This window comes from Ananas comosus, linkage group 13, assembly GCF_001540865.1.
Source record: "Ananas comosus cultivar F153 linkage group 13, ASM154086v1, whole genome shotgun sequence".
Taxonomy (NCBI): Eukaryota; Viridiplantae; Streptophyta; class Magnoliopsida; order Poales; family Bromeliaceae; genus Ananas; species Ananas comosus.
The window spans coordinates 10,644,947-10,664,293 of NC_033633.1; the positions used below are offsets into that span (position 1 = coordinate 10,644,947).

At 37.1% G+C, this 19,347-nt stretch overlaps 3 protein-coding genes across 7 annotated transcripts; 1 reads left to right on the plus strand and 2 right to left on the minus strand.

The window, feature by feature from the left end:
* LOC109719774 (pectinesterase 3-like) lies at positions 2,916-3,663 on the minus strand. Its single transcript, XM_020246586.1, has one exon. The coding sequence runs from the start codon at positions 3,616-3,618 to the stop codon at positions 3,022-3,024; it is 597 nt and encodes a 198-aa protein (XP_020102175.1). The 5' UTR covers positions 3,619-3,663; the 3' UTR covers positions 2,916-3,021.
* LOC109719412 (POU domain, class 4, transcription factor 1) lies at positions 4,525-18,803 on the plus strand. Of its 4 annotated transcripts, XR_002218679.1 has the most exons (3): positions 4,525-5,134; positions 8,691-8,765; positions 10,805-10,922. XR_002218679.1 is itself a non-coding variant. In XM_020246079.1 (2 exons), the coding sequence occupies exon 1, from the start codon at positions 4,609-4,611 to the stop codon at positions 5,104-5,106; it is 498 nt and encodes a 165-aa protein (XP_020101668.1). In that variant the 5' UTR covers positions 4,525-4,608; the 3' UTR covers positions 5,107-5,134; positions 18,785-18,803. The 4 variants fall into 4 exon arrangements, 3 of the variants coding, with proteins under 3 accessions (XP_020101668.1, XP_020101667.1, XP_020101666.1); XM_020246079.1 differs by lacking the exons at positions 8,691-8,765; positions 10,805-10,922 and adding an exon at positions 18,785-18,803; XM_020246078.1 differs by lacking the exon at positions 10,805-10,922 and having other exon boundaries at positions 8,671-9,017.
* On the minus strand, positions 10,936-17,906 carry LOC109719410. 2 transcript variants are annotated; one of them, XM_020246075.1, is made up of 7 exons: positions 17,379-17,898; positions 15,076-15,267; positions 14,336-14,608; positions 13,586-13,688; positions 12,592-12,710; positions 12,093-12,266; positions 10,936-11,699 (listed from the first exon to the last, which is right to left on the minus strand). In XM_020246075.1, the coding sequence occupies exons 1-7, from the start codon at positions 17,745-17,747 to the stop codon at positions 11,100-11,102; spliced, it is 1,830 nt and encodes a 609-aa protein (XP_020101664.1). In that variant the 5' UTR covers positions 17,748-17,898; the 3' UTR covers positions 10,936-11,099. The 2 variants fall into 2 exon arrangements, with proteins under 2 accessions (XP_020101664.1, XP_020101665.1); XM_020246076.1 differs by lacking the exon at positions 12,093-12,266 and having other exon boundaries at positions 17,379-17,906.

Consider the following 19,347-nt stretch of genomic DNA (forward strand, 5'->3'; position numbering starts at 1 on the left):
CGAACCAGAGGCTGAGGCCGGAGGTGGCGGAGGCAGAAGGCGGGTACCGTGTTCGGTTACATGACTCGTGGAGGTGATCAGAGGCAACTGAGGCGACCGAGGCAACGGCAAGGAGAAGGGAAAGAGTGAGAACACCGAGAACAGCCATAACCACTAAGTAGAGGAATTCACGTCTCAAATATTATGTATATGCATATGCATATGTGTGTGTGTGTGTATGTATATATATATATAGACTTAGGCTCCTATGCTTTCGAAAGTACGGGAGGTCCCGTGCTTGTAAGTTGTTTTTGATGATGGGACATCCGATTCGGCGATCGGTTCCGTTAAACTTGATCTACGCTATTGGAACTATCTAGAAACCAAATTTGATAATTTTTTGATTTTGTTTGTCTAGTGAACGAGTAGCCTCAAAATGAACGGCTGAAAATGAAAATCTCATAAAAAACAGTGATAAAGGATTCAAATTTTAAATCGGAAGAATTGATCTTGCTATTGATGATAAGAAGAATTTTCTATTAAATTTTCATGTAATTTGGATACTTCTACACCGTTGAACTTAAAAATGTGCCACATCGACCGTTAAAATAGTCATTTTTTAGACCTTTTGATCGCTTAGTANATCGGCACCGTTGAACATGATCTATACCACTTGAAGTGTTTAGAAATCAAATTTCATACATTTTCGATATTATTCTCTTATCCATCGAGTGGACACAAAAATGAACGGCTGAAAATGAATATTCTTTAAAAAATGATGATAGGAGCCTTGTAGTCAAGATCAAGAGTATAGATCTTGTTTTAAGTAGTTTAAAGAATTTTCTAAAAAAAATTCAATTAATTTTGATATCTTTACGCCGTTAAACAAGAAAACGCCTCATATCGACCATTAAAATTACAAATTTTGAAACCCTTTGATCATTAGGCAAATGATGTCGAAAATATTTGAAATTTGATTTCTAAACACTTCAATTGGTATAGATCATGTTCAACGGTGCCGATCGCCGATTTCGAGGCTCTATCATCAAAAATAAATGGGTGGCAACGGAGCCCGTTTGCTATTGATAGTATTCTAGCTCAATTATATATATATATATATATATAGGCTGGTATGCTTTTAGAAGTACAGAGCCCTCCGTGCTTCCAAATTATTTTCGATGTTCGGACTTTCGAATCGACGATCGGCTCCGTTAAAGTTGATCTAGAGTATTTGAAGTACCTAGAAAATAAATTTTGTGATTTTTCGATATCATTTGCCTAGTGATCGAAGGGGTTCAAAATCAATAATTTTAATGGCCATGGTGAGCCGGTTGCAAGTTTAATGGTGTAGAAATATCCAAATCACATGAAATTTTGATAGAAAATTTTTTATACCATATAAAACAAGATCAATAACTTTGATCTAAAATTTTAATGTTATATCATCATATTTTGTAAGATTTTTATTTTCAGCGGTTGATTTTGAGCCACTTCGATCACTAGGCAAATGATATCAAAAAATCGCAAAATTTATTTTCTAGATACTTCAAATACTCTAGATCAAGTCTAACGGAGCCGATCGTCGATTCGAAAGTCCGAACATCGAAAACAAAGTGGAAGCACGGAGCCCTCCGTGCTTTCATAAGCATCCTAGCCGCACTCATATATATATATATATATATATATATATAATAGAAAGAAAAACAATAAGGTATTTTATTTATATATTCAAACAAAAATAAGTATAAAAAAGTATAAAAGTTAATTTATGAGATAGTTCTGCATATAAGATATAATAACACTAAAACTCTTAACCCGACTTAAACATTTTGGGTGGTGGTTAGGCCCAAAAGATTAAAAGAGTTAAGCGTATTAGGACGGAAGTAGTCCTTGGATGGATTACCCTCTGGGAAGTTGGAGCGTTATAGTTGGTATTAGAGCCAATTACCAGCCGGAAGTATGAGATGAGTCTCGGCTGAGCCAGAATTATACAGCAAAAAAAATTATACATCGGGGAAAGCGAGATCTCTCATACTGTTGACTATTGTGGGTGGAGCGCAGCACACCACAAAGTCGGTTTAAACTAGCGAGACGAATCTCACATTACCTGACACTTATAAGTCTGAGCCTGACGAGAACGTCGGGACTTAAAGGGGGGAGATTGTGAGACCCAGATAGTCCTATATAAAAGATATAATAGAACTAAAACTCTTAACCCGATTTAAGTATTTTGGGTGGTGGTTAGACTCAAAAAGGCCGGTAAGAGAAATAAACGTGCTAGGACGGGAGTAGTTTTAGGATGGGTGACCTCTTTATTTGATCTTTCTGTACTCATAAATATAGTCCGATTAGATGAACACATAAATCTACTTGTACTATTATGGCTGTGCTTTAGTATTGCTCTTTCTGCTTTACTTTATTCCTCCAATTTACTATAAATCTTGATTATGGGTGATTTAGATACAACAAATTTGTTAATTAGTGAGGTTAAATTATTTTTATATTACTATTTTAGTAAAATGTAGAGAAAATCATCTTGCATGCATCTTATAGTACTAGAAACAAGAAAAAACTTCAAAAATTCTCATCTGGTTTAGTGCTTTTTTATTTTAGTACCATTTGGTTTAAAGTATATTTCTTTACGCTATGGTTCTGTTTTCCTCTTTTTGCTAGTTTTTTCATCAACTTCTTCGTTAAATCGTATAGGGAACACTTCAGATACCTTCAAAATAGTTTACTAATTTTTTACTTTAATATCATCTTATTTTAACGATAAAAAACCGAAACCATATGCATGATACTAAATTAATAAACTTTAAATCACATAACACTAAAATAAATAAATAAAAAATGCTAAACCGCGCGAGGGTTATTTGAAGTTTTTTCTTTTTTCTAATACATGTTTTGATTTAGCCTAGCTAAACAAGCTCAAAATAGACCATGATCAACTAAAGATTATTACTACTTTTACATGATCACCAACAAATGATAAGAAAACAAAGGAGGAAAAATTTTTTTAAAAAAAGAGAAGTTTGAAAATATTTAAATCTTAACATTTGCATCTAAGGAGAGTGTAGTGAGAGAGATAGAGATCTTGCAAAACTTCCTGAACTCCTCCGTCGCGCCGGCCAGCGCCTGCACCACCTCCTCCGTCGCCGGTGCCGTCACCGCCGCCTCTACTTTCTTCCCGCACCCTTGGTCGCAGGTGTCGGCGTCGGCGATGGCCGCCGTGAGGAACGCGTGGGCGTCGTCGAGCGCGCCGACGTCGGCGGCCACCGTCGCGTCGTCGAGCTGCTCCACAGCGTCCTCGAGGAAGTCGGAGCAGTCGTCGAGGCACTGCCACAGCCGCGTCTCGTTCGTAGCCGCGACGTTGAGGTGGTCCGAGACGAAGGCGGCGGCAGCGGCGGCCGCCTCGGCCGCGACGCGGATGGAGAGGCCCGCCACGGCCTTGGGGTTCGTAGAGTTGCACTCAGGCTTAGCGGAGAGGCTCCGCAGGCACATGTCAGGGAATGACGTGTGGCTGCAGAGCCGACGGAGGTCGTCGTCAACGACGATGGGTGATGCGGGGGATGGCGTTGCGGCGAGAGGACGGAGGCTGAGGCCGAGGGCGAGGAGGGAGAAGAGAAGGAGAGGAGCCATGGTTGTAAAGTGTAGAGTGTGATGAGGTGCATATATGGTGGAGAGTTTAATTATAAATGTGTACGTGTGTTTGTAGAAGAGAGTTGTGGCTTGTAATGCATGCATGCATAGCCATGGAGATTTGAACGGCTTAGGAGGAGGGAGAGGGAGAAGGGGAAACCACAAGAGACTTTGTCAAAGGAGAATGTTTGACTTTTCAAATGCATGGGAGAGAGTGTGTGAACAAACAAGAAAAAAAAAACAAAGAAAGATTAATTTTATACAGGTCTTTTCAAACAGTTTAATTTTTATATGTTGTTTTATAAATATCCTGATATTTTTAAATATGTCTTTCTGATTTATTACCGTTAGAGAACTGTTTAGGATAAATTGCATTGTTACCTCCTGAACTTTTGGCGAAGTTTCACTTTACTTCTTGAACTTCTAAAATGGACATCTAACACTCTAAACTCTAATATTTCATTTATATTACCCTTTTCGTCAGTTTTCTGCCAAACTCCGTTAATCAGAAACTGACGGAAGGGATAAAACGAATGAAATATTAGAATTTAGAGTGTTAGATATCTAGTTTAGAAATTTGGGAGATTAAGTGAAACTCGTCAAAAGTTTAGGAGGTAAAAGTGCAATCGAAAAGATAAGAACAAAACCATAAGAGGGCAATTTGATATATTTTAAACCACAGGAGGACAAAATAAGAAAGTACGAAACCACGCGGGGGTTTTGAAGTTTTCCCTAAAAACAATGGTTCTGCGCTAAAACGAACGCACCACCGAGCAAGTAACGTACACATTTCAAAGAAGCGCACGGTAGGACGCCACGTATCCAAAATAACACGTGTCGAAAATCTAGCCGCTATTTCGGCCTTGTACGGAAGGAATTTCCCTTACACGTAAATCTCGTTCTCCATAGAGAGTTCAAATGCGACCCTTCATCGATCGATCGAGATCGAGAGAGAGAGAGAAATTACGAAACGTACGACGCAAACCCTAGATGGAGATCTCCACCGCCGCGGCGGCGGCGGCGATGATCGTCGTCGTCCACCACCACCCCCATCCCCACCCTAACGCCTCATCAACCTCGTCCTCCGCCGCCGTGCGATCCGACCCCTACCGCTGCGCGCCGCCCCGGGCCCTCGTGCGCCGCAACCGCCGCACCCGCCGCAGATCCCTCACCGACGGCGGCGACGGCGGCGATGGCGCCTTCTCCGGCGACGGCCCCTTCGGCGGCGGCGGCGGAGGGTGGGGCTCAGGCGGAGGCGGCGGAGGGGGGAGTGGGTGGTCGGGATCGGATTGGGGCGGATCGGGCCCTCCGCCGCCGCCGCCGCCGCCGCCTTGGTCGTCGGATCCGGCCTTCGATTTGGTGTACGAAATGATGTGTTGGATCTCGCTCTCCAATTGCACGCACTTCGCGTTAAAGAAAATCGCGCGATTGATCGTTTCGGGGAGGGAAAAGGTGGTTCCATTTCGATTCCTCGCGCAGACATGTTAATCTACGGCTTCGGAATCGGGATAAACAGGTCCTTTGCTTCTACCCCTCCCGCTCTCTACCTCTCCTTCTCCTTTTTTATCGCATATAATCAATTAGATGTAAATATGTGAATAATGTAGACACTTTCCTTTTATGCAGTTCCAATTCAATTGTGTTTAATATGTAAAAAATTGGTGCTCATGTATATTTTTTTTTAGCGTTCATTTTAGGGAAAGATGAAAATAATAAATTTTTTATGCTCTTCTGACAAAATATCTGATCTTGCATTATTGCTTAATGTTATTCTTTCAATTTGCATGATGAAAATTAGAGTTCGAATAATTTATCGGATTTTTAGGATAGGAAATTTTTTTGACCATGTTTTGTGGCATCTGAATTATAAATGTTAGCATCTTGTGTTTATTAGGAAGGGCATTATATAGTTGTTGTTGATGAGTTTTGGTGTATTCTCCTCTTCCACTTGGGGCCTCTTTGGCCCAGGTTGAGCTTCTATAGAAGTTTTCCTCTGCCACTGCTGTTCGACGAAGCACTAGCAGCTTTTTCAACAAATTTCGCTGGACAATTCTCATTGCAATGGAGAGAGAAGCTTCAAATTGGCGCCTCTGATTTTCGGATTCGAAAGCTCATCTTCAATTCCTATTGCATTGCAATTCCTATTGCTTTTTGAAGTAGAGGAGCTGCTTAATTAAGGAACCATATCAAATAGGTACTTTAGGATAGACATCACATAACGTTTAGTTATCTCAGTCCAGCAATGGAGTCTCCGTTGGCTGTTTCAGCCTCCAAATTCATTCAGGATCTCCTTGGGTGTATGCTCAAGGATCTCCAACTCCCGGTTAGGATTTAAGCTTTTTGTTTTCTTTATAAATGTGAGTCCCTGACTTCTCTTTGTTTTTGCCATTGATGCAAAATCGGATGCGAATAGGATTGATTCATTTAGGTTTTAATTTTTTTTCTAATTTTCGGAATTATTCTGTAGTTTAATTTGTTTTGATTGCGGTCATGGTATCTCCTCCTCCTTTCCCTCTCTTTCTCTGCTGTGTGCCCCGGCAAAATTTTTGTTCCTAAAAAGGTTCTATCTTCTTTTTCCTACCTCATCTTATCTGTTCTATTTTCTCTATTCTCTCTCAACTTTCTTTTTGATTCTTCTTCTAAATTCTTTTCTCTAATTTTCTTGAACAATTCTACAAATTATCTGACTTTCCCTATTTATCGGCTATTTCTTCAATTTTCTCTTTACTTTCTTATTATCTCGGGGAGTGTCGATTCATATCTGGGTAAACTGTACTCAAAGTTAACTCACATATTGCAACTGAACCTTCTCATATTGATACATTACATCTAATATGCCGAGTCATAAAGTATGGATGCGATACTTTTCCTTTTTGGTTGCTACTGATGTATGAAACAGAATGCAGGGTAAATACAAAATTGGAACTTGGATTAATGAAGACGCGCTTTAGTATTTGGAGAAATATAACTAGAATTAGGATAAGCAAATGATAGTCTCATATAGATTAAGGATCAAGGATTTAAGTGTCCATCGGGACTTGGTGTGCCCACTTTACCGTAATGTGCTGATGGGATACTCCATGCCGGTGGCACGACTCAAACCCTCTTGTTTTGAAATTAGCAAGTAATTTTATTAATAGAGTACAAAGGATTTGCTAAAGAATATGTTAAAAGCAATTAGAATGTACTGATGCAAAAGAAAACAAATGTTTCATGCTAAAGTGTGTCGGTACACTGGTTTTTTGTCAACGGGACACATCGGCATGGCATTGCATGGCACGTTTGTACCATGCCATCAAGTGCTCGGCACGACCCATAACACGGCATTTAAATCCTTGTTGATCATATTTAGTGTCTTAGGCAAATTCTCCAAAACAATGAGAACTTAGTTACTTGTAGAACATGGGATAGAAGCCAAAAGAAAGAAGCAAAAGAACTTGTTGGAAATCTTGTATTTAGGATACGTAGCTTTCAATGCAATCCTTCTTCTGGAGCATGCTTAGGTTCTCACATTTTAGTCCCACTTAATTTAATGTCCGATATCGACTGAGATTGATAGCAAACCTATCTTCTCATTTTTGCTTTAGCAGGAGTTTGAGTTAACTTTCAGATATCAACGGAAAGGACGGTTTGGCTCTATGTTATTATCCAAAGGTCAAAAAGGAGAAACAAATATTTGAGGAGAATATTCAATAGACAAAAATTTTATTTATAAACAATAATAGCCTTAGCTACCAAAGACTCCAGAGATAGCTTTTTAGATCTGTAGATTAATTAAACCTTTAGCTCCCTGTTCTGGAAAATCATGATTGGAAGTCGAATCTGACATTTAAGGGAACAATCTTTGCAATGTGGCATGTTTTAGAATCCGGCACCACTATATCTTGTATACCAGAAATGAATTTTATAGGACTTCTAATCAATCCACATTGTTTAAAGGAACCAAATGTGGCGCAACTAAAAACAACATGCCTAATGATGTAAAGTTGCAATGATCCCACTTTGCGAGAGTAGCAACGAAGTAGGTAAAGCGAAAGGAAGTAGATTGATGCCTAAACTAATGTGGTTAGATGAGATGAAGATTAGATGTAGCTACATGTGGTTGAGGGGAGGACATTAGAAAGGATAGAACAATGAAAGATGATTCTTATGCGCACGCCATGTAACTTACTTTCGAGTATTTATATACCGACTGCCTGATTTGTGAGAGGTTAAATTGACTTAAATACTTTTCATCAGACTTTGCTCATGCAGATCTATGTGCTTAACCTATAAAAATCCTTTTGTGCTTTATATATACTTTTGGTTAATTTAAAATATGTTCATCATATGATGAAAATTTTAAGTTGATCAAGAAATGTTTCCACTTCAATATGCATTAAGTAATGGTAATAGGCATTCTTTTTCTACTTTTCTGCATACATCTTTATGTCATTTTGTTACTGTCTTAGCTCTATACTCTAATGATAGAGCCTACAATGTCTCACAAGTTATTGCTTGTCGTTGATTGGTTCTTGCCATGTAGCTTTTGTTTTGCCTGGCTTCTCGAGTAGTTTTTCTACTATGAAAAGCAACAACTAGGCGTTCAGCAAATGAAATATTCTGAAACTTTTGCTGTGGCTAGAAGCTGAAATGAGCTTTTCAACCGCAAAAGGCAGAAGCCCCAATTTTAAAGGGCAGCTTCACCTGTAGTTATTGCCTTCTTTACTTTCTATTTATTAATGTATGTTAATATTAGCAAAATCAGGTGCTTCATCAACTAGAAAGCAAACTTTTTTAGGTCTCATTACTGATTAATCCACCACCGAGTCTCGCTAGGATCTTCTCTCGACTATTTCAAATGAGTGATGCTTGTTTTTTTGTTTTGTCAATGCTATTTTTCCTCGAGTCGCTCCACATTCATGTCAACTTTTTCGATATCCTTCAATCGGTTTTTCTACTTATTTGTGTTGTTGCTTCACTCTTCTGTATAGTGTGATGCATCTTTAATTGAAGTACCTAATTGTCGAATAATAGTGTATGTAGAAGCTGCATCTTATTTGAATTCTCTAGGATTGTTTTTTCTTTCCCAGTCTCTTCAGGTTTACATCAACTGAAGCTTTTCTTTCTCTTTCACTGGAATTTTCTTCTTCGACACTCCGAGACAGGTAAACCCTAGTTTGATTTTGGGCCTGTTTGTTTTTGTGGATTTCGGAAGTTGAACTCCCGATATCAAAGTGCCATGTGCCTTATAGTTTAAGAAAAACAACATCCAATTTCTCTTTTAAAGAGCATAATACAGTTTGTGGACAAAATCTCGTGCCAATTGCATCTATTCCACAAATGTCCTCAGACTATGGGGCTGGTGACATTTTGGTCATTAAATTTTAATTTACTATAACTTTGGGCTCTGACTTTCAGAATCGTTGCAATCAAGTACTATTAACTCAATTTAGTTGACTGAATATTAATGTGTCATTAATATAGTAGTAGCGTTGTAATTGATGAGGCGCCGATAATGAAGATGTGACATCATTTTTGTATCAATAATGCGATAAAATTTAGTTTACTAAATTAGATTGTGAGATTTAATTGTAATAATTCTCAAAGATTGAGCTAGAAATTGTAATAAATTAAAGTTTGAGGACTAATTCTCCCAATCTTAACATTCTCTTCAGTAGTTAATAATTGCTAGCTTCTGAAATATGCATTAACTGCACCCCTAAAGCTTCAAGATAATGCAATACTATATACATATAATAAGAATTAGGCTACTATACTATCTATAGTACCGGAGCTTCGGTACTATAGTCTTGTTTTCGATTTTAGGGTGTTCAAATTAACGATCCACACCGTTAAATATGATGTAGGATATATGAAGTTCTTAGGACTAAAATTTTAGTTTTTTTCGACATCGTTTACTTAGTAAATAAATTATGTCAAAATGGACGGTGGAAATTGAATAATCTTTAAAATTTGAGTATAGGACTTTTAAATTCAAGATCAAGAATGTTAACCTTAATCTAGATAGCTTAAAGTATTTTCTATCAAAATTTAAAGAAATTTAGATTTTTCTACACTGTTAAACTCCAAACTCGCCATAGTAGCCATTGAAAATTGACAATTTTGAAATGGTTTAATCATAAAATAAACTATGTCGAAAAAATATAAAATTTTATTTTTAAAAACTTTAAATATCCTAGATCAGTTTTAACGGTATGGATCGTTGATTTGAACACCCTAAGATTGAAAATGAGACTATAGTACCAGAGCCCCGGCACTATAGATAGTATAGGAGACTAGCTCCATATAATAATATGGCTAAAACGTAAAATACTTACCTCAGCTATTGCCTATTTTGATCTGACAACCGAACTTTTAAAAATTTTATTTGTACCAACCGACCTTTTAATTTATTTGATTTGAGCCAATTCGTCATTTTTAAAAATTGAATGCATCGTTTATTTGTACGGATTTAGTTAGTATATTTTATATAATTTATATGACTATAAGTTAATTAAAATAAGCAATTAATTTAAATTTTGTATCCGAAGGGCCATCAAATTACTTAAATCAAACTAATTAAAAAATTAGGTACTAAAATTAAATTTTGAAAGGTTGAATAGTCGAATCAAAATTGTTTGTTAACTCAAGTTTATACTTTTTTATCTAAATAATTATGTGTTGATAGACTAGTGCAATAATTATATTATGTTTTATGTCAAATTAAAGGTAAAATGTATAGAATTTATCTGAGCTGCGGATCATTTTCAACTAGTTATTCGATTTTTTTAAAATTTAGATTTTATTCAATTTGTTTAATTTGAGTCATTTAACGGCACTTTGATTTTAAAATTTAAGCTAATTACTTTTATTTTAATTTATTTATAGTTGCGAGAATTGTATGAAGTATACTAAATTAAACATGTAAAGATAAACAACGCCTTTAACAATACATTTAAATTTTAAAATCAAAATATCATTCATTGACTCAGATCAATCAAATTGAAAGATTAGGCAGTAAACTCAAAATTTTGAAAGATATCCACCAAAGTATGCAAAGATATACACTCTTTGACTTATTGATCTACTGGTGCAACACATACTTTGCACAGTAAAAAAAGAAAAGAAAAAAGAAAATTCAACTTATGAATGATAGTTTTACTTGTGGATTCTTCACAATTAATGAAATTTTACTGTCAAACAGGAACAGAACATTTTTGTGGTCCAAAAGTTACACTGCTGTGACTAATTTTCAAAAGTGTTAAGACTCAAGAATTAAAACTCTATACTATTTGAGTTTGCAAACAAAGGGATTCTTTCTTCACAAGAAAAGCATAAATTCAATGGTCACTTATAAAAAATGTCTTGAGTTCTGTACAATTCCATAATATCAAATCAAACATTTCAAAGAAGATCTACAGCCCCACTATCACCACCATCCCCTTCCAACCTGCCTCAAATCAATCATTTGAATTCAATCGTCGTCGTCTTTGTACACGTTACAAAGAAGATGTACATTCGCTCTCGTCCTTACCGAGCTTCTCGATCAACAACTCCATCGTCTTTATATACCTCGGCATGTAGTGTTCCCTTATCATACTTCGAGCTAGGCGGATTTTCCCGTAGAGCTCCCTCGGAGTTTCGTATATACCGACAAACTCATCCCCGTTGGCATCCTCGCCCGGATTCGAATCCGACGAGGGGAGCACGACCATGTGCATGATTCTTCCCGGGGGGTATAACTGGCGAGCCTCCCGCTTATTCAGCTCGGCTTCTTTGAGGAGCGCGGCTTCCTCTTCGGCTATTTCCTTTAAAGAAGCAGGTGCTTTGTCTTCTGGGTGTTTTTCTTCGTCGTCAGAGGCAGAAGAAGAACCAGAGGCTGATTCAGCTACTACCGGTTCATAGCCGGCGTTTTCAACTTTACGAGTGCCGGTGTTTGTTTGGGATGTCATAATAGATTCGAATACACAGTCCTGTACAGGGTTAGGGTTTCTCGCGGAGCTCACAGCCCGTCTTCGTGCTCCGATGCATGACCAGCAAGATAGAGTTGAATGGCCATTCGTCGATCGTGTGGCATCGCCGGAGCGGTTTGTGGCAGACTGAGATGCCAAGGAAAAGGAAACAATCTGTTAGACACCTGCTAGAAATGGCAAAAACTTTAATGTAACAACTTCTGCTCTCAATTCCCTACTTGCTTTACTGGTTATTTGTATGTTCTTGCTCCCCTTTTTTGGTAGCTTAATGCTTTTTAACTCAGTTTAAGATATCAGGTAGTGTTTAAGTCATGGAAGGCCAACCTTTGATACATTAAGTGAACTCAGGTCATGATACCTTATCTGCAATAATTTAATTGTTAAGAGTTTAAGATCATCCAACTAATAAGCAGCACTGGAGAGAGGACAAGTGAAAAAGGCTACTCATGATGCTGCAAATCAAGAACGAAGTTCTAAAGAAGAAAAGGAGGCATTCGACGGCGGTTCGTGTTACCGTACCTCAGAACCGCTCGACAAAGCGCGGAGCATATCGGCGTCGACGACCTTAGACCTCGGATTCGATGGAAATGGTAGATGAGATCGCATAAAGCACACGTAGGAATTAACGATGTTTAAGAATCTCGTTCGCTTAATTTGCTCTCTTAGATCACTTAGCCATGATGACGCCATGACCTGCAATTTAAGTAATAAAATATACTACTAAGATATCAATGAATTCTTAACCTATCAGAACGACATTAGGTACATAATCGATAATTAAACTCCCTTTACCGGACTATTAACAACACAAGTTTGCTATTTTAGTTAGATTCACTTTTGCATCATGAATTATCAATTTCAACATACTGGAATATTGGAGCCAAAGAAAACACTACTTCATTAGTTAATCACAAAGGAAAAACCTAAAAGCACAAAATCTAGTTATTGGATTCAGTAGATAAATATTCTGAATTTGCAGTACTTAATAGGACATCAGAACTTGACGGTTAGGTTGTACCTGGAAACGGAGGTTCTCGGCAGAAACCTTCGAGAATGATGGGACCAGGTCATTTTTATTAACAAGAGTCGTAATGAAGTCTTTGCCCGACTCGGCCAGCTCCCATGTCATGCAAGCAGCTAAAACAAAATAAAAAGTACTTAAAGAGTCAAGAAACGGGATAACTGTATACAAGAGGAAATATTTTCAACTCTGCAAAAAAAATTCAAGAACATGTGTGTGCGCAGATACGTATGCATTATTTATCAATTTAAACATGTTCCGAATATCTGCATCCTGTATGGTTGCTAGTAGTTGTTACTTTCACTGCTCTAGAATGCATTTTGAAAAACCAAGTGCTTGTTTAAGCTTTTAGATATTGGAATAGCTTTTCTACCCCAGGAAGCAGAAGCTTCTAGAAGACAGGGTCTTGGACTAACAAAAAGTTTGGAGCTTTTGCCGTGATGCAAAAGCTAAACTGAGTCTCGTAAACTGGTGGCTACAAGCACCATTTTTATACTTTGAAAACTCCAAAAAAAAAACGTCCAAAAGCAATTCCAATCTTCCCAATATTCCCTCATTTTATATTATAAAATTATGGTGGTAACCGGCGCGGAGAAGCATGTAAAGCAACCAAAATTTTATAGCATTGGAGGAGGAAGATTAGAAGCGCTTTGAATTCTTGGACCTTGCAGAGTATAAAATGGTGCTTTTAGCCACCACATTTACCAAACTAAGAGTAGTAGCTCCAGCAACGCTAAAAAAGACTTCTGCTAAAGCTCCAACAAGGCCAAGCAGGCCCTTAACATGCTCATTTGGACATTGTAATAGGATTTTATCATGATATCGTGAATAGTTAGCATGTTAAAACCAGAACATAATCTAATTTAAGTCCCTAAAGATGATATTTGTACATGAAAATACAAAGTTAACAAAAGCAAATGATTATGCAACAAAATGTCCAAGACATATGCATTAGAATAAGATGCAAGCGGAGTATTCAGAGGAGACATGCCTGGACCAAAAGCAATACATGTGCACGACGAGAACTTCTCATTCTCACGAAGAATATATGTCAGAATTGCTGCAATACCAGCACCCATTGAATGCCCAATGATCTAAAATAGAAAAAAATGCGCCATGCTTCGAGTTAGCAAAATTTTGAACCCAAAATTTGTCTGTGATTCACTGGTTCAAAGAAAAGGAATCACCAGATCAGACAAAAAGAATTAATAGGAAACAGATGCATCTAAGTTGAATAGTCGTAAACTCATAATAGCAAATTTCTCGAAGATTATTTTTTTGAATAATAATAATAGATTGCATATTTTTCCGAATAATACTTCGCATATTTGCACTTGGCTTTATACCGATATGTTTGTGCTTGTTCAACAACTCAACACAGATTTCTATATGCCGACAATTTTACGAGATGGAAAAACAAAAAAGAGCAAAATGGCGAGTTTTCTAGTTTGTCTGGACACTAAGTCTTACCCTGTTAAGTTTTTGTCCTCTAGGATACAGAAACTAGAAATTATTTTAAAGCTGCAAATTCATTTGCTTAGATTAACAAGTATGAACACATTAGCAATGTAGAAACAGATAAAATAGTTGCAATTACAAAAAACAAATTAAGAATTTTCACATAGATAGGCCATGATCAATTTTGTAAGAAATTGCACTTTAAGAGGGAATATGGGAATATTCAAATCGTATAGGGGTATAAATAGGCCGCACACGTTCATACAAAAACTTGTTAATTTACCTTGATTTTGTAATCAGGAAATTGTTGGACTGCTTTACTGAGGGAGGGAATAGCATGTTTTGCAATCCAACGTGCCGCAGCAACCATCCCGCAATGAGCATATCCTAAGACTAAATTATTGATCCGTCCTTCACGCAAAACAATATGGTGAAACGGAACCTCCGCCCCAGTTGCTGCTGTTAGTCGATCTTTAACACTTATAGCCCCCCGAATTAGAAGAAGAAAACACTTGGAACTTTTATCACAAACAACTGTAAAAGCCGGCTTCAAAAGCTGCATAGGAGAAATCCATTAGGAAATTGCTTGAGAAAGACAAATTATACCATAGGAGTTTAAAGTCCGTTACTTTGATTGAGAATATCCATATTTAATTGTATAATGCCCTATTAGGGCCCTGCTCGAGCTTCTGCAAGAGTATTGTGGGAGTAAAGATGCTGTTGAAAGAAAAACTAATAGCTTTTTAAGTAAAATACTGAAATCTCATCACCAGCTTCTCACTAAAGAAAAAACAGAAGCTTCTAATTACATCTTTTTTGCTTTCGAGGTCCAAAAGATTATTTTAGCTTCCTACCATAGCAAATGCTCCAGCTTTTTGATAGTCAACCACCTTCTTTCCTAAAAGCTGCTTCTTTCTAAAGTAGATTAACTGTTCCAGAAGCTAGGACAAATATGCACTTAGGAAAGCATCGCGTCGTAACAGATTAAAAAGCATTCAATTAGAGTTTAGGATACTTACGCACCCTCGCCTTAGACTTCTGAATGAGAACATCATCTTGATTGTACCCTCCAAACTCCAAAAACACTTGAAATGGTTTTTTCGAGAAAAACATGCAGAGCCTCAAGTATCTTAACAGATTAATCAGCTCTGTCAGAATTTCCTGGCCTTTTAGTTGTACACAATTGCTTCCAGCATACTCATGCTGCAGGCTACCCTGAAGCAGCAAAAAAAAATTACTTTACAAAAATGCCATCAGTTACCTTAGTGACAATGAAATGAGAACAAAGTTACGACACACAATGAAATGAAAACAAAATTTTCGGCCGACAGAGTGATTTTGCTCGAAATTTTGGACTCAACAATAGGTTTCTTCGACTCTCTAAGCTTCGACGGTCTGATCAGGAGCAGCTTGGAATTCAATAATTTCGGAGATTCATATAACATCTAAATCAAACTAGCTGAACTAATCTTAACTAAATAGTTTCAAGTGATAACCATTGCAAGGTAACTGGAATTAGCAAGTTCAATCAGGCTTAAGGACAATGGGTGATATGACTATCGATTTATACAATTAGGAAGTAACCAATGAGGTTTACAACCAATCTATAAATTAATTGGCAATCTGATTTGAGTGCCCTTGACCAAAAGACCTCAATAAAACAACAAATATTAGTTGAATCCAATATTTCCTCATAAAAATTATTGGCTCTAGAGCACAGTGATATAAAGAAGACAAATTTGTTTGAAGCACACAGAGAACCGCAAGCGCCACTTGGTTCAAATTTCAAAGAGAGGGCAGGTTATTAACATGCACTATAATAGTCAGCGGCAAATTGTTCTAGATATAGCTTAATAGTTTGTAATATTCAGATTATTTACATATGACTCTTGTGTAAGCTTATGGAAATTGTACTTACAACTATTCCGTTTTCTAATTTGATTATAAACATGTAGGAGATCGTCACCCGTGCTATATAAGAAGATCTAGTTTCTTATAACACAAGGCTATCTGAGCATTGATAACTTAAAAATAAATCATCAGAAAGTTTTTGTTGGCAATCAATTAATCCAAAATACTTGAAAGACATAATAAGCTGCATCAGACTCTCAACTTATCTAATCTATGGTATCTTTGCACTATTCAATAAGCTAACCAAGCCATACCCATTCAAAACATCTTTTATGTTCTGCTTAAATTTTACTAGAAGATATTTTCTTGGATAAGAAACATACTGCAATTAGTGAAAAGGATCAATGTAATGGCATCGAAGTAAGAAGTTGAAAATTGGAAACAAAAACAATATAGGAGTTGCTAACTATCCAGAGCCAAGTTTAATAATAAAGGATGCACCAAGAGTCATATAAAATAAATTAGAGCAGAGAGTAACAATAATGTCCTTCTATTAGAATTCTCTTTAGAAATTTCATAAGTACCGAAAAATGATCAATTCTTTAGTACATAAGACAGATTAAGACCTACCTGCTAATCAGAGGCTAAGTTCAATATCATATTTTAATCCCAACTACTGATGAGGGCAGATTACCACAAGGAGATTGATTAAATAAGGGAGCTGTTGAATATAAATATTAAAAATACCGTTCACCAGTAGCTAAAGCTATGGAGAACAATGATTGATTTATAGAATTTAATATAGTATCAAAGAAGAAGATTCTGAGTTCAAATCTTACCAAACTCGTAACTTCATTGAATTCAAGTACACGCGTTAGGCCTATCAAAAAGTCTTGAACCTAGACGTGAGGGTGTGAGTGTTGAATATAAATATTAGAAACACCGTTCTCCAGTAGCTTAAGCTTTGGAAGAACAACGATTGTTTCATATAATTTAACAAGCACATCTCATACTCAACCATAAGATTAAGCTCTCAATCCTACTCCCTCATACTCAAGAGCACCTAATAAACACTAACCCATTAACCTCCTCACTTAAAACAACTCCTTAATTTACTATTTAAGCAGGAAAAAAAAAAAGAAAGAAAGGCATCACCTTTCCCTTCTCACAAAGCTTTTCCCTTCATGGAGAAGCTTTGGTGCTTCTCCTAATTAATTAATGAACACCCAAAGCGCATCACATAATCTTATCCAAGCATCATCAAATAACATTATTATTATAATAATAATCAAAGCAAGCTCTTCTTCTCCTTCCTATCTCTTATTAGGGTTTCACACTGTGTTGACCATGGATCCGAGCAAGATTAGAATTTCTTAAATCTGAAGCTGGTTTAAGTTATTGATCATGAGTTTATGCATATAATAATGATTGAAAAAGGAGAAGCTAAGATGGGGTGGGATCGAATCGAAGCACACCTGTTGCTTCATGTAGTACTTGATCCCGAACGCGATCTCGCCGAGGGGCCACTTCCCTAGGGTTTCCGAGTACGTGAACCGCACCGTCCTCGCCGCGATCGCCGCCGCCTCGCCCCACGTCGCCGGGGGCTTGTCCGGCCACCTCCCTCGCCCCTTCCTCGCCCCCTTCTTCTTCTTCTTCTTCTTCTCCTCCTCCTCCTCCTCCTCCTCCGCCGCCGCGTCGCCGCCCCTCAATAGGCCCCGCTCCTCGCCATCCTCCACCACGGCCGCCGCCGCCGCCGCCGCCGCCGCCGGAGAGAGGCGGCCGCTGAGCACGAGGTAGAGCAGCACCGCGGTCCCCGCCGCCGTCGCCATCGCCGCCGCCGCCATGGCTCCGCCGAGGGAAACCCTAGGACTCGGAGACCGCGATCTGTTCCCTAGGGTTTCGAGGGGGGGTGTCGAAGGGGGAATACTCGGAAGTTGGAGGGGGTAGTTGGAAATGTCGCCGCCTCGTCGTCGTCGTCCTCGTCGCGGTCGTTGTTTCCTTCCTTTAATTAGAGCCGTCGCGTAAGATACCATGCCTTTTATTTTCCACAAATACCCCTACACAATTAAGAAACAATTAATTTCATTCAGGTCCCTAATGAATTGCAATTATATCCCTACAAAATTCAATTTCATATATTGTTCCTGCAAAAATCATAATATTTTCAAATTTGTCCCTCTGATTTATTACCGTTAAAGCACTGTTTATTTTATAAATAAAATAATTTTTTTGCCATCATAAAAATATCCCTCCAAAAGTCACAATTATTAATTGAAAGGGTAAAAAGGTCAATTCACCTCATTAACTAATCAGGGTCAAGTATTTTACCTATGATTTATTCAGGACTTTTGCAAGGACAACATATAAAAGTTGAACTTTGTAGAAATATATTTGTAATTCACTTTATTTACAGAGACATGTATGAAATTAGCCCATTAAAAAATTATTACAAAAGCCACTTATTTATATGGCCTCAGCAATCCAATACGTAGAAATTTTTTTATATGCACAGTATGATAGAATTAATTTGAACTACTTATATTTTTGTGTGCTCATCAAATTTATAGGGGCATCTGAGGCTGGCTCACAGTACCGTAGAAATTTTATATGCACAGTACAACAGAATCAATTTAGACCGTTCACAAGTATTTTGTACTCTATCAATTTATAGAGGCTTCTGGCCAAAAAAAAAAAAAGAAAAAACTTCAAATACCACCCTTGTGGTTTTGCACTTTCTCATTTTAGTACCCTGTGGTTTAAAGTGTATTAATTTAGTGTTCTGTGATTTTTTTTTATTTTTATTATTCATTTTACTTCTTTTTTTTTTTCGTTAAATCAGAGGTATATAATTGAAAATATTAGTAACCTAAATTTTTTGCAGGAACAAAACGACTGCTGTTAAAAGCAGAATCAGAAGTTGCAAGCAGACAGTTATCTGGTCAAAGTAAAAGGGTATTTTGGTAAATTCACAAAGGGAATAATAGTGCAGCCGGCTCTCTCCGGACCCTTTGTTTATGATGGGGGAGGGAAGTGAATAGGAAAAAATAAATAAAATAATATTTTTATGTAAGAAAAAATTAATAGTGGGGTCCACAGCACACCTCCCCTGAAAAGGTGCAAAATTTAAATATTAAAAAAAAATCCAATTTGGATTTATATATTGGTAAAAATGTATGGAGACCCCTCAACTTCTATTATTTCTAATCATTTCCAATTTTAAGCCATTTTATTGATAGTTTTACAACATTTAATGACTTTAGTCAGCAAATAAATTTATAAATTAATTATTAATAACTAATAAAGTTTTTTAATAAAATTTTAAATTAACTTGGAATAAAAATATAAATAAAAAATTATAAGTTGATCGGTCCGTTTCAAAAATGGCTTATAGTTTAGGGGGTATCTGTATATTTTTATCTTTTCAATATTCTATTAAAATGAGAC